General features: G+C 68.1%; 1 protein-coding gene across 2 annotated transcripts in view; it reads left to right on the plus strand.

Annotated features, from left to right (window-relative positions):
* The window catches only part of BAHCC1 (BAH domain and coiled-coil containing 1), a 56,203-nt gene that overhangs the window by 37,405 nt on the left and 6,542 nt on the right, over window positions 1-12,256 (plus strand). For both annotated transcript variants that reach the window (XM_044247252.1, XM_044247253.1), the window contains exons 5-17: window positions 94-202; window positions 500-708; window positions 874-1,032; window positions 1,287-1,465; window positions 1,596-1,926; window positions 2,510-3,316; window positions 6,955-7,154; window positions 7,276-7,412; window positions 7,714-7,842; window positions 9,775-9,892; window positions 10,489-10,780; window positions 11,525-11,707; window positions 11,804-12,105. In XM_044247252.1, the coding sequence (XP_044103187.1) occupies window positions 94-202; window positions 500-708; window positions 874-1,032; window positions 1,287-1,465; window positions 1,596-1,926; window positions 2,510-3,316; window positions 6,955-7,154; window positions 7,276-7,412; window positions 7,714-7,842; window positions 9,775-9,892; window positions 10,489-10,780; window positions 11,525-11,707; window positions 11,804-12,105 (3,155 nt within the window). The remainder of the gene's footprint in view (window positions 1-93; window positions 203-499; window positions 709-873; window positions 1,033-1,286; window positions 1,466-1,595; window positions 1,927-2,509; window positions 3,317-6,954; window positions 7,155-7,275; window positions 7,413-7,713; window positions 7,843-9,774; window positions 9,893-10,488; window positions 10,781-11,524; window positions 11,708-11,803; window positions 12,106-12,256) is intronic.

Raw genomic sequence — 12,256 nt, forward strand, 5'->3', positions numbered from 1 at the left:
TCGTCGGCCCCCGTGGCTCAAAGCGGGGTCCCTGTTTGCTTTAGCCGCCCGAGCCACCCAGACCCTCGAGCCTTCCTCCTTCTCCCCGTGCAGCAGGCGGCCCGCCCCGCCCCACCCCCGCGCTGGACCTGGAGGCCGAGGAGGAAAGGGCCCGGCTGCCCGAGGACCGCCTGGGACTCGCCGGCCGGGAGCTGCTGCTTCCGTAAGGACGGGGCGTTGGCCACCCTCCGGGGGCGAGCAGGGCCACAGCTCTGGGACAGAGCGGCCTGACAGGCCATCGCTGGGCTGGGGTTTCTGCTGACTTTTCCTCCGCTATCAGGGCCAGGGCTGGGATGGAGACCCCCACCACCAAGGCCCACCTGATCCTGGGCTGTCCCCATGAAGCTCCAAGCCCCTCCTTCTAAGGCTGATGTCAGCAGGATGGGGTGGAAGGGCTGGTTGGGTGGCCAGTGGCCGTGCTGAGCCCCGCCACACCCCCCATCCCCGCCATGACCCACAGAGACAACAAGGACCGCCTAGAGTTCTCCCGGATCCACCCGTCGGGCGGCTGCCCCGGGGACCTGGCCCCTCACCTCATGATCACCGGTGGATCCTCCCTGCAGACCGGCCAGCTGGGTGGGGACCCGGCCTCCCACCCACACCCCGCCCATCCCCCCTGGCTGCCCCGCACCCGCAGCCCCTCCCTGTGGATGGGGGGCCATTCCTACGGTCAGTGCTCCGACGGCAAGCCATGGGGCAGTCCGTGGGCGTGGGGCAGGGCTGGCGTGGGGCTGAGCGGCCCTTGGCCCGGTGCGGGAGGCCCAAGAGCTCAGGGCCTGGCCAGACCAGGCTCCCCACTCCACTCTGCCTTATCGCTGTGCCTTGTGTCCCTAGGCCTTGGGCACCCTGCCCTACACCAGAACCTGCCCCCAGGCTTCTCCACCTCCGTGCCAGGCTCCATGCCCTCCGTCTTCCCCCTGTCCCAGGACAGCCCTGCACAGCTCGTCATCCTGCCCTCGGAGCCCACCCCCCACACCGCCCCCCACGCGCTTGGTAAGAGCCTCCTGGGCGGGCTGCCTGAACATGGAGGGGTTGGAAGCAGGTCTGAGGAAGGGAGCAGCCCGCAAGGGGGACGGGGTGGCAGGGCAGGCCCCCGGCCACCACCCAGGAGGCAAGCAGACGGGTAGAGGAGCTGCCAGGGAGGAGGGACAGCGGGCAGGTGGGGGTGAGGCACTCGGGGGGGGGGCTGGGGGGCTGCCCGCATCCCATCCTTGCTGGGTCTCATGGCTCCTTGGCCCTGCCCACAGCCGACGTCATGGATCAGGCCTCCTTGTGGCCCCCCATGTACGGGGGCCGGGGTCCCGCCTCGCACGTGCAGCCCCCCAGCCAGCTCCCGGTGTACTCGCGGCCCCAACTCCTGCGGCGGCAAGAGCTCTACGCCTTGCAGCAGCAGCAGCAGCAGCAGCAGCGGACGGCTCCCGTCCAGGTACCCGCTCCAGGCCGCACCCTGGGGGTACGCAGTGCCCCCTCCCTCCCTCTGCTGCAGCACGGCCCCAGAATCCCCTCCCCCCGCACCCCGCGGGATGGCGCCCTGAGCCTCTCCCTCACCCCGACAGCGGAAGCCTGAGGACCATCTCCCGGAGCTGGAGGAGCCCGCCCAGGAGAAGACCCCCAAGTCTGCCCACAAGCCAGTTGCCTTAACCCCCACAGCCAAGGGCACCCCCTCCCCGGCCGCCGTAGGCCCCGCCAAGCTGTCCCCTTGCTGCCACTCGCCCAGCCCGAAGCCCCCCGCCAGCCGCCCCGTGACACCGCCACACCCCAGCGCCCCGTGCACTTTCTCTCTCGGCCCCTCGGGCAGCCCTGGGCCTGGCTCCAAGCTGCCCAGCTCCGAGGTCGCGAGTGGGGAGAGCCGGCGGGCTGGAGCCGACCTTAGCACGCTGGAAGCAGGTGAGAGCGGCGGACGCTGGGCTGACCTTGGCCCGCCCCCTTCCACTCTGAGGTCTCTTCCCACTTGTGGATGTGCAGAGCCGAATTGAGGGACCGCCTCGTGGGGCCCCTGCAGGGGCGCCGTCCTCTCCCCAGGTCCCTGGTAGGGCCCAGGGCGCCATTGCTGTGCTCTGTTCTCTCTCTTTCCCCATCCACGGTCCTTCCGTGGTGTAAGCTCTCAGGGTCCCCGCCGTCCTCTGACCTCTCCTTCCCAGTTCCCGGCAGGCAGGGTAGGACGAGGGACGGGCTCTGCTGGCCTGCAGTGGGGGTCACCAGTGACAAAGTGTCTGGCCTGCCGGGGAAGGTGGCAGAGGCTGGGCCCAGCCGCAGGACCTGTTCACAGCCCCGAGTCTGGCTCTCGGCCCCCTTCGATGTAATGTGTTCCCTGTTCCTACCTCACCTTCTCCAAAGGCAGAGGCCAAGGGCTAGATGGGGACCTTCCCTCCCAGCTGTGAGTCAGGGATCGGAGGCCACCCTCTCCCCATCTAGAACAGAGCCCCCCATACCCCCGGCTGCCCCCTGACGACACCTGCTCTTTCCACAGGCCTGCCTCCTCGCTACACCTGCCCCACGGCCAGCTCGGGCTTCACTCTGTCCCCCAGCACGCACTCTCCTGACCTCTCGGACCCCAAAACTATGCAAACTACAGCCCCCAGGGTCCAGCCTGAGCCAGCGAGGACGTTCCCACCCAGGGAGCTGCCCCCTCAAAGCCCCCAGAGCCCACAGGAGCCGGGGTTGTCCTCAGGGGCCAGGGAGGCCACCCAGGACCTTGCCGCCACCCCCCACCCTGCCGAGCGGGGACCCCTGGGGAAGGCAGCAAACCCCAGCCCACTGGAGGGGCTTCGAGAACTGCGATGTGGGGCCCTCCTCGAGGAAGGGGGCCCTGAGGCCGTTGCCCAGGCTCAATCTACTCAGGGAGGGGCAGCAGCAGAGCGGGGTGAGGCGGTGGGGCCCTCGTCGGGGGCCGGCCCCCAGGCCCTACAGCAGCAGAGAAGCCCCGGCGCCCTCGATGAGGCCCCCCCTGGCAAGCAGCAGGCCCCCAGGAAAGCCAGGTCGGAGGATGGGGCTGAGGATCGGGAGGACGACCTGGAGGAGGAAGAGGGCCAGGGCTCCGCTTGCAGGAGCCGCCACCTACCCAGGACGTTCCTGGGCCTGGACGCCCTGGTCGCAGCCACCATCGACCTGGGGGACCTGCCGGGCATCGGCCCGCGGGACCCGCAGCTTGCCGCTGCCCCGGGGCCCCCACGCACAGCCCCTGCGCCCTGTGGCTCAGGGACTCCCGGGATCGTCCTTCTCAGTGAGCTGGCGGAGCTGGAGATCCAGCAGCGGAGGAGGGAGCCGGCCTTGCAGGGTGAGCACCGCCCGCCCGAGCCTCGGGGAGCCTGCTAGGGCCAGGGTCGGGCTGTGGGCTTCAGCTCAGCCGCCCCACCATGGGGCCCCCACCGCTCCCCCCCCCCCGACCCTGGCCCCGCCTGAAGCTGTTGGCCGGGGACACGGTCAATGACGTCCCCTAGTCATGGTGTTCACGATGCCCTGGGGGGACTCAGGGGTGTCCCGCAAGGATGCCAAGGCCGTCGGGGCCGGGTGGCTACCTGGGAAAGCAGGGATGGTTGTGTTTTCCTCTGTAGGTGCTCAGCCCCGACCCGCTCCCACACGGGCCCAGGGCAGGTGGCCTGAGGCTGATCACACCGTCCCCAGGCCTTGGACCCACATGTCCCCTGCAGTTTCCCCAGGGCTGAGGGCTGGGGTGCTGGTCCTTTCTGCCCCGGGGCCAACCTGCAGGTGGAGAGGCTCCTGGGCTCCCAGCACACAGAAGAACCCCAGGGCGCAGGCATAGGGTCTTGTGCCAGCCGCGGGGAGCATTGGACCGGAGCCCATGGGGTCCCCACGCAGGCCAGCAGACCCTCCTTCCCGCCTGAGCAGGAACCTCGAGGGGCCCCTGAGGAGACCCCCTTCTGGAGGGAGCACCCCCAGCCAGGCACTGCGTCCGTGATGTTTACAGAAGGAACCTGACAGAGTTCTCTGGGCTTGTCCGCTTGTCTCCCTGACCCATAACGCTCCCCGCGGCCCGTCGCCGGCGCCTTCCGTGCTACCGGGAGGAGAGCCCGCACTCTCGCTGAGGTCACTCTGCTGTCCACCCAGACGGGCTGTCCACCCAGCTGGGATGTCCATCCACAGCTGTGCCGCCGGCTCCCCGCCAGACCCCCTGAGGGCCTCGCTTAGGGCTGGGGCCGCAGGGTGCGGCGGGGGCCCCCCGGACAGGCCCGGAGCCCCCGTGCGCCGGCACGGGGAGCCAAGCGGAAGCCGGGCGGGGTGTGTGTCCAGCCCGTCAGTGCACATGAGCGCCCGCTGGACGGGCGCCCATCCACTGCGTGAACGCTCACGTGGAGGCCACGTGCGGCCCAGCGTGGGCGCTGCCGCCGGCCGGGCCAGATGCCCGTCACCTTGTGTGCAGACCAAGGGAGACGCGGTGGCCACGCCTCCACTCCACCCTCCCCGCTGGAGCCCCCAGACTCCCACCCCCCCTGCTGCTCCCAGACCCCCATCCTCCCCCGCTGGAGCCCTCAGACCCCCGCCGTCCCTCCCCTCCTGGACCCTACAGACCCCCACCCAGCCCTCTTCCCAGTTATGGCCGGCGTCCGCCCTCTCAGAACCAGAGCTGTTCTCCGTGAGCGCAGGGAGCGCCATGCCTGAAGCGAATCGGCAGATCAGCTGTGTTCTCAGATGACCAGGGAGATTGACAGAGGGTTAAAGTGGGAGAACTATTTCCCTGAAAGCAGAGGCCAAGAGGGACAGCAGAGTCTCCTGCTCCATCCTCCCCAGAAGGGACGCCCTGAACTCCCCCTCGGCCAGGCATGGCATTTGCTGAAAGTCCCCAGGGGCCCCCGGGAAGTGGGGGTGAGGACCTGACCAGGTTGGCAGCTGGGCTATGGTGGGGCAGGGGCTCAAACCCCAAGCCCTTGGCTCGTGGGCACCCTCGCCGGCCAGGGTGCTCAGACCCCCTCCAGCCCCACCCAGCAGGCCTCAGCCGCAGGACGCTTGGCCTGCTCCCACCTGGGCTCGGGTTGGGGGAAGTGGGTGGGTAGGTGGCCAGGCCTCCAGACCTCCATGCTGGATCCAACCCAAGGGACTTGGGCCCCACACTGAGTCCTGGGAGCCAGAAAGGGGTTTAGTCACCAGACGCTGTGTCTGTCTGGCCTCGGGGGGTGAGGCCTGCTCATGGGGCCCGGCCCTGAGGCTCCCAGTGATCCCGCTCTTGGAGGCACCGCCCGAGCCTCCCATCCTCCCCGGAATTTCGGAATTCCAGTCCCGTCCCTCGCAGGGGGTGGATGCCCCTTTTTTCCTGAGTGAGCCTGAAACCAGGTGACGCTGAGCCAAGATCCCACACTAGAGCCTGCTTTGTATAGGTCTGCTGACCTCCATGCTCCTCCCCACTGCCCTACCCTCAGCCCTGTCCTGGCGGCCCCCTACCCCCCCGCCCCACTGACCCTGTGAGACAGGACCGTGGTGGGAAGCCCAGGTCTCCCTCCCCTCCTGTGTCTGCAGGGTGTGGTTTGAAGCTGAGAAGAGCCTTCCCAGCCCATCTCCCCACTTGCACCGGCCTCCCGGGCTCACCTGTGGGGTTGCCGTCTCCACAGGCCTAGTCTGGGGGTGGATTGGGGCCGGGGGGGTGGAGCAGAGGGGCTTCTGGGTGCCACAGTGACCCCAGCAGATAGGACCCAGTGTGCTTGGGGATAGCCCTGTCCTGGCTGCTGAGGGAGCCAGCTCCCCTCAGCCTCCCTCTGGCTCCCGTGCCCGGGCACCTCTGATGTCCCAGCACTCTGAGTGCCCAGAGACTCCCACGGCGGCCGCGGCTCACACCCAGAGGCCGGCGCTCCTGGCACCCGCCGGGAGACTCTGTCCTGTTGCGGAGGCTCTCTCCCTGCAGGGCCGTGGCCGTGGGCATGACTAGGCACTTCCCCCGGCACACAGCAAGGATCTCGCAGGCGGAGCCTGAAGTGGGGTGTTTTCCCCGCCCCTCGCACGTCTTCTTGTGCGTTTATCTCCTACATCCGTGTGGCTCATGGGGTCTCATTCTCTGATTGGCCGTGATCGAGCCGTCTTCACTGTTTAATGTGGTGATGGAATCATGTCAGGAAGGGCCCCACGGCTGGCCCATGTGGGCGCCGATGTGTCCCTGTCACTGAGGGACCCTTCCTGGCTCTCCGCACACCTCCCCTGCCCCTGGGACCAGCCATTTCTCTGAGAAGCCCGGGCCCTGTCCTGGTGGGATGGTATTAGAAGCCAAGTTCAGGGTGTTGGGGTGCTCACTGCAACTGGGGTTTTGCCCCTCGGAGGTTTTGCCTCTCAGAGGGCAGAGCTGTATGTCCTGAAAATCACAGGTACCCTCCTCACCTTCCAGCCCAGGCACCCCATCTGACCACCCAGGGCTCCCCCCGGCTGGCCCCCTTTCCCTGGCTGTGGCTCTTCGTGGGGTCAGCCTGCCCCTGCGTGCCTGACTCCCCAACTCTGCCACCACCCTCCCGTCCTGAGTCCGGGCTCCGGGCCTCTCCACTGGACAGATGCTGCCCTCCACGGGCCCAGCTCCGACCCTGCACTGGGCCATTCCTTCCTCCCTCACCCCACTCTTCACGTGGCAGAAACACACGGGCACTCTCTGTCAGAAGCATAAGAAGCTGGCCTCTTAGTGTGAATGCTTTGGGCACTGCCCCTAGGTCTGGGCCATCCCGGCTGGCCTGGCCCACAGCAGCCAAGAGAGATGTCCCCCCACCTCCTCGGAGCTGAGGCGGGGGCTGTTGGTGTCCTGGCCCTGTGCCCACCTCGTGGCTCCCAGCCACCTCACCCTGGTCCTTAGTCCCCACGTTTTGGGGAATTGGGAAGCTTGGAGGGTCTGGGCCAGGACGAGATGCCAGCTGACATCGAGAGCCTGTCCAGGGGGCAGTATGTGCCTGCCACCCACACACACGCTGACCCTCGTGTCCTCTGCAGAGGAAGAGGACATGCTGGCGTTTGACCTGCGGCGCCTGGCCACGCTGGCCTCAGCCTGGTCCCTGGTGGAGGCTGCTGGCCTGGACAGCCCACCGTCCTGCGCCCAGCCCCCGGCTCCCGACGCCCGCAGGGCACCCACACTCACCCCCCGCATGCAGATCCTGCAACGCAAAGACACCTGGACCCCCAAGACCAAGCCTGTGAGTGAGGGGGCCTGGCTGCCCTGGGGCTGGAATTCCAGGGGACCCCCGAGACTCCCCCCTCCACTGGCCACCCTCATGGTGGGGCCTGAGCCGGGCTCATGGTGCACCTGCCCAGCAGGTGTGCCCCCTGAAGGCCGCCATCGAGCGGCTGGACACGCAGGAAGTGGAGATGCGTGTGCGGCTGGCGGAGCTACAGCGGCGCTACAAGGAGAAGCAGCGAGAGCTGGCGCGCCTGCAGCGCAGGCATGACCATGAGTACGGCCAGGCCCGCGGGGGGCAGGGAGGAGGCCCAGTGGTGCGGCCCAGGGCCGCCACCTCAAGGTCAGGGAGCCCCTGCGGGTGCCGACCTGGACTGCAGGCTGGGGTCTGGGGCAGCCCCCAGACGCAGTGGAAGGAAGGATGAGGAACCAGCCTGCGCATGGGGACCCGGCTCCCTGGGAGGGCCTGCCCCGCCCCCATAGCACTCCAAAAGGCCGGTGCCCCCTGCACGCCACCCCACCCCCACTGGGGAGTCAGGTGGGCCCCAGCCTCTGACCGCCCTTCCCGCGGCCTCCAGGAGAGAGGAGAGCTCGCGCAGCCCCGCTCGGCGAGGGCCCGGCCGGCCGAGGAAGCGCAAGTACTCCAGCCTGCTGTCCCCTCTGCGTCCTGGGGGCCAGCTGCCCAGGGGCGACAGCAAGAAAGTCAAGTAAGTCCTGGGTGCATGTGCAGGCAGAGCAGGACGCTTTAGGCTGGGGTGGGGCCGTAGTGCCCTCTAGGCCCCTCTTTGCGCCCCCAGTGCCCCCGAAGGCCCAGCCCCTCCCTCCCAGAACTCTAGTCCCGGTGAGTGTCCAGGGGACAAAGCCCGCTGCAGGCGCCACCTTCTTCCGGGTGCTGCGCTCGAGGCTCGCCGCTCCCTGCTTCCTCTCGGAAGCCCAGAGGGCCTGGAACGCAGCCACAGCCGGCCCACACCCCGGGCCGTGGCCTTGCCCACACGGAGCCTCTCGGGCTGCCCCGTCTGATGCTGCTGGTCGCGCCCGGCACTGCTCATGCTGCGGCGCCGTGTTATTACCCATTACCCGCCCGGCGCACTCGTTGGCACGCTCCCGGGCCGGGCATAATTGTCCTTCTCGGCTGCAAATTGCCTCTCCCGGCAGACCTATTTGCATAAATCCTACGAGCTGCAGCAAAGCCGATTGGCGAGCGCGTGTGCGCCCTGCATCAATCCTGATGATTTGGTAATAATAGTTAAATCGGCACTAAATGGTTTCTTCAATTAAGACAGAGGCAAAAAATTAATCTCAGGGCTTTATGTCACAAAACATTAGCAAATGCAGCGAAGGTTACGGGGAGGGGGAGTCCACCCGCTTGTGGGCAGGGGCGGGGAGAAGCCACATGGCTGGGGCCTCCCCAGCCATCCCTCCCCCTTGCCCAGGTGCCATTCAGCGGGGGAGCCCCCCCCCAGAGTTTCCCTCTGTGGACCAACTTGGCCATTGGGACCTCTGGCCAAGGCGGATCCCACGGAGGCCGGGGGCTGGCTAGGGACCCTGTTGGAGTCCCCGTGAGGCTGCCCCACGCTTTCCCGGGGCCCCCATGGCCCTGAGCCCCAGCCCTGGAAATCCTGTCCTGCTTCTTGTACTGCGGCCATATTCTCCGCTGACCCACGACGGCGGGTCCCAGCTAGAGGGTAGCAGCGTCAGGACAAGAAGGGACACAGCATCCAGGACCCTCTCTTCCCAAGGATCAGGGCTCCTGCCTGAATTTGGGGCTTCTACTCTCTCTCCATCCTGCTGCGGGGCCTGGCCCAGCACTGCTGGCCGGCAGTGGGGACCAAGCAGGAAGCAGAAGGTCCTGGGTGGGAGTGGGGCGCAGCGTCACTGGATGGCCGGCTTCCCGCTTGGCTGCCTCTCTGGGCCCCCAAAAGCCAGGGCCCTCAGCCTCCCTCCATGACTTCTCTTTATTACCACCCTGTGAGTGGGGGATGGGGTGGGGTCAGGCCCAGCCCCTCAGGCCGCCAAGCCCCCAGCCCACACCTGTGGGGCACCCCTCCCTCCAGACCTGGAATTAAGGACAGGGGTGTGAGCCCGGCAGCTGGGGTCCCTGGAGGCTGGGAGGCAGAGCCTGGACGTGAGTTTTTCTGGCCATTGGGCCCCGTTGTCTTCCTGGCAGTGGCCAAGTTGAAGGGAGGGGACCCCACTCTCAGGAGCCTCTCTAGCTCCCTCCTTGTTCTGAAGTCTGGGGCAGGTGGCCTTGGCACTCACCAAGGGCCCGGCCTGGAACACGCATGGCCCCACTCCAGGCTTGCAGAGGGCCACAGGCGTTACTGTCCCCATTTTCCAGGTGTGAAGACTGAGGCCACAGCTAGCTCACAGAGTGGTCCAGCAGGCCTCAGGGCCCTGTCCTGAGTTTGGGCTGCCCTCCCTGGTCAGCGAGCAGAGGCCCTGGCCGGGAAGTGGGGGTCTCAGCCTCTGGGACCACCCAACAGCTATGCGTGTACTCACAGCCCAGTCCAGGAAAGAAGCACGTGGGGGGCAGGGCAGGGTCTCTTAGCTGCTGCCACAGGGACCCTTGGGCGGACGGGGCCGGGGGGCCTAGGCAGGCTCGCATCTGACCTATGTCCACCGGCACCCCATCCACCCAGAGCGGTGCGGTCCAGCCTGAGCCTGCTGTGTGCTGAGCTGCGGGGCAGCGACGGGCCCCCGAAGAAGCAGAGCCGACTGGAGGCCGGTGTCTACGCGGGCCTGCAGGCACCATCGGCGGTGAGCGCTGCGGCAGCCTCCGCGGGCGCGGGGGCTCGGGGGCTCGGGCAGACAGCTGCAGGCCACACACCCGCCCCGTGCTGGCCCCCAGCTGGGGTGCCCTGCCGGATGAGGAGCCGCAGGTAGCCGGGTGTGGCTCCGGCCGCTCGTGCGTCCCCCACGTCCGTGCTCCAGCAGAAAGAAAAAGACTGTTCTGGGCTTCCGGGCTCCAGGCTCCAAGCCGTAAGAGCTCGTGCCGTCCACGGTGACTGGACCGCTCCCTTGTGTAGTGGGCGGCCTCCCTCAGGGGGCTTTCTCTCGCTACCAGTGGGCCCTTCCTCTGAGTGCGGGGCACCCCCTGTCCCATCCCCCACTTTAGGGCCCTGAGAGGGACAGGTGAGACCCCTGGGCCCGTGGGCTCTCTCCACAGTCGGGGGGCAGTCTGGGGGTTGCTGCGGGGTGGGGGGTGGGTAGGCTCCAGTGGTGAAGCCCCCCTTGGCCTTCGGAGGGCAGGACCCGGGAAGTGCGGCTTTGGCGCTGACCCTGGCAGAGGGCCGGCGGCCGGCGGGGAGGTGGCGGCTCGGGGTGGGGACACTGATCCCTGCCGCCCTTTCTAGGACAAGGTTCGCTGCAAGAGGGGCAGTGGGCAGGGCGAGCTGGCGGCCACCGCAGCCCACAAAGTGACCCAGCTGAAGCCGAAGGTCAGGACCAAGGGGCTTCCTGCCGGCCTCGGCCCCTTCAGGCGGAAGGAGTCTGCCCCCGGGGGACGCATCCGGAAGAAGCTGTCCCGAGGCAAGACCGCCAAGGTGCCCGGGTCAGCCCGGCACACCCAGCCCGAGGACGGGGGCGCCAGCAGGGAGACACCCAAGTTCCCGGCCCAGGCATCGGTGGCCACAGCACAGGAGGCAGGCAAGTCGTCGGCATGAGGGCCCCAGCCAGGATGTCCACTGCGGTCCCCCAAGGCCTGGGGGAGAGGGCCCACGACTGAGACAGCCCTCAGAGCCGGGTCAGGAGAGCCTCCCGCTACAGCTGTGGGGGAAGCAGCCCCCGCCCCAAGGCTGAGCCCAGTGGCTTTCTGCAGGGCCATGGGGAGAAGGAGGCCCCCGGACACATCCTGGACAGGGGGCTAAAAATAGGCCTTCCGCCTGCTGAAGGCTGCTTTCCTGCAGTGTCCGGCCGGTCTGACCCAGAGGGGTATCTGGCCCCCAGCAAAGCCACGTGTCCAGAGACAGGCGCCTGGGAGGATAAATGCTTCGGCCCCCCCAGGCCTTGCCCGCCCCCTCCACGTTCTCGCCTGAGAAAGAGCAAAGGGAGGGGAAGAGGAAGCAGGAGGCCAGTTGGGGGAAGGGGCTGCCCTGGGGAGGGGCATGCCCAGGCCCAAAGGCGGGCACCCTGCTGCTGACGGCGTAAGAAAGGCAAGCAGAGGCCGGGAGAGGAAGGTCAGAGGGGCCCACCCTCCCCATCCTGGAGCAAACATCCTCCCCAGATGCCTGGCCCAGGTGCCTCTCCCCTGTAGTAGCCCCAAGGGCAACAGTGATGGCCCCCTGACCGCCCCCTGACATAGCCTTGTGCGCCAGACCGTCGGGCCCCCCACCCGACTACGACGTGGCGTGGCCCCAACGCCGAGTCATCTGAGCCCTCGGCCTCCCCCAGGCAGTGGCTATGACAGCGAGAACTGCGAGAGGTTCTTGGGGACAGAGGCACCCCCCAAGGAGCCCGGGCTGACGCTGCATGCGGGGGCCAGCATGACCGTGCTGGGGCCCTCCCCCTCTTCTGTGGTCAAGATGGAGGCCAACCAGAAGGCCAAGAAGAAGAAGGAGAGGCAGGGCTTGCTAGGTAACCAGGAGGCACGGGCGGGCCAGGGGTCTGCCTCGGGGTGGGGGAAGGTTCCCAGCCTCGGGGACCCCTGGGACAGCCACCTTCCCCGCACAGGGGCCTGCCACCTGTCCAGCCCAGACAGCGAGGTCAAGGTCAAGAGGCGCGTGGTGAAGACCGAGGTGGGCGCCAAGCTGGAGCGTGCCCCAGGGCGCAGGCCCCCGGGAGCACCAGGCAGGAAGAAGGCCAAGGGCAAGGCCAAAGGCAGCCTGCGGACAGACGCGGGGACCGCCCCCAGCAGGGACGCCCTCTTCAGCCCTGCCCGGGCCTTCACCTGCCGCGACGAGGGCAGCGAGCTGGCCAGCGAGCGTCTCAAAAGAGCCACACGCAAGAGCACGATTCTCCAGCCAGGGCTGAGGGTGAGGGCCGCGGGGCCGGCGGTCCTGGGTGCCGTGGGCGGGCAGTGATGCCAAGGGTGCGCTCGCTCCCCCTTCTCTCCCTGCTCACGGTGGGCTGCCCTGCGTCAGTACACACCACGCCCCTGGGCGCACCCTGGGCTCACGCTTGGCC

This window comes from Neovison vison, chromosome 5 (genome assembly GCF_020171115.1).
Source record: "Neovison vison isolate M4711 chromosome 5, ASM_NN_V1, whole genome shotgun sequence".
NCBI lineage: Eukaryota > Metazoa > Chordata > Mammalia > Carnivora > Mustelidae > Neogale > Neogale vison.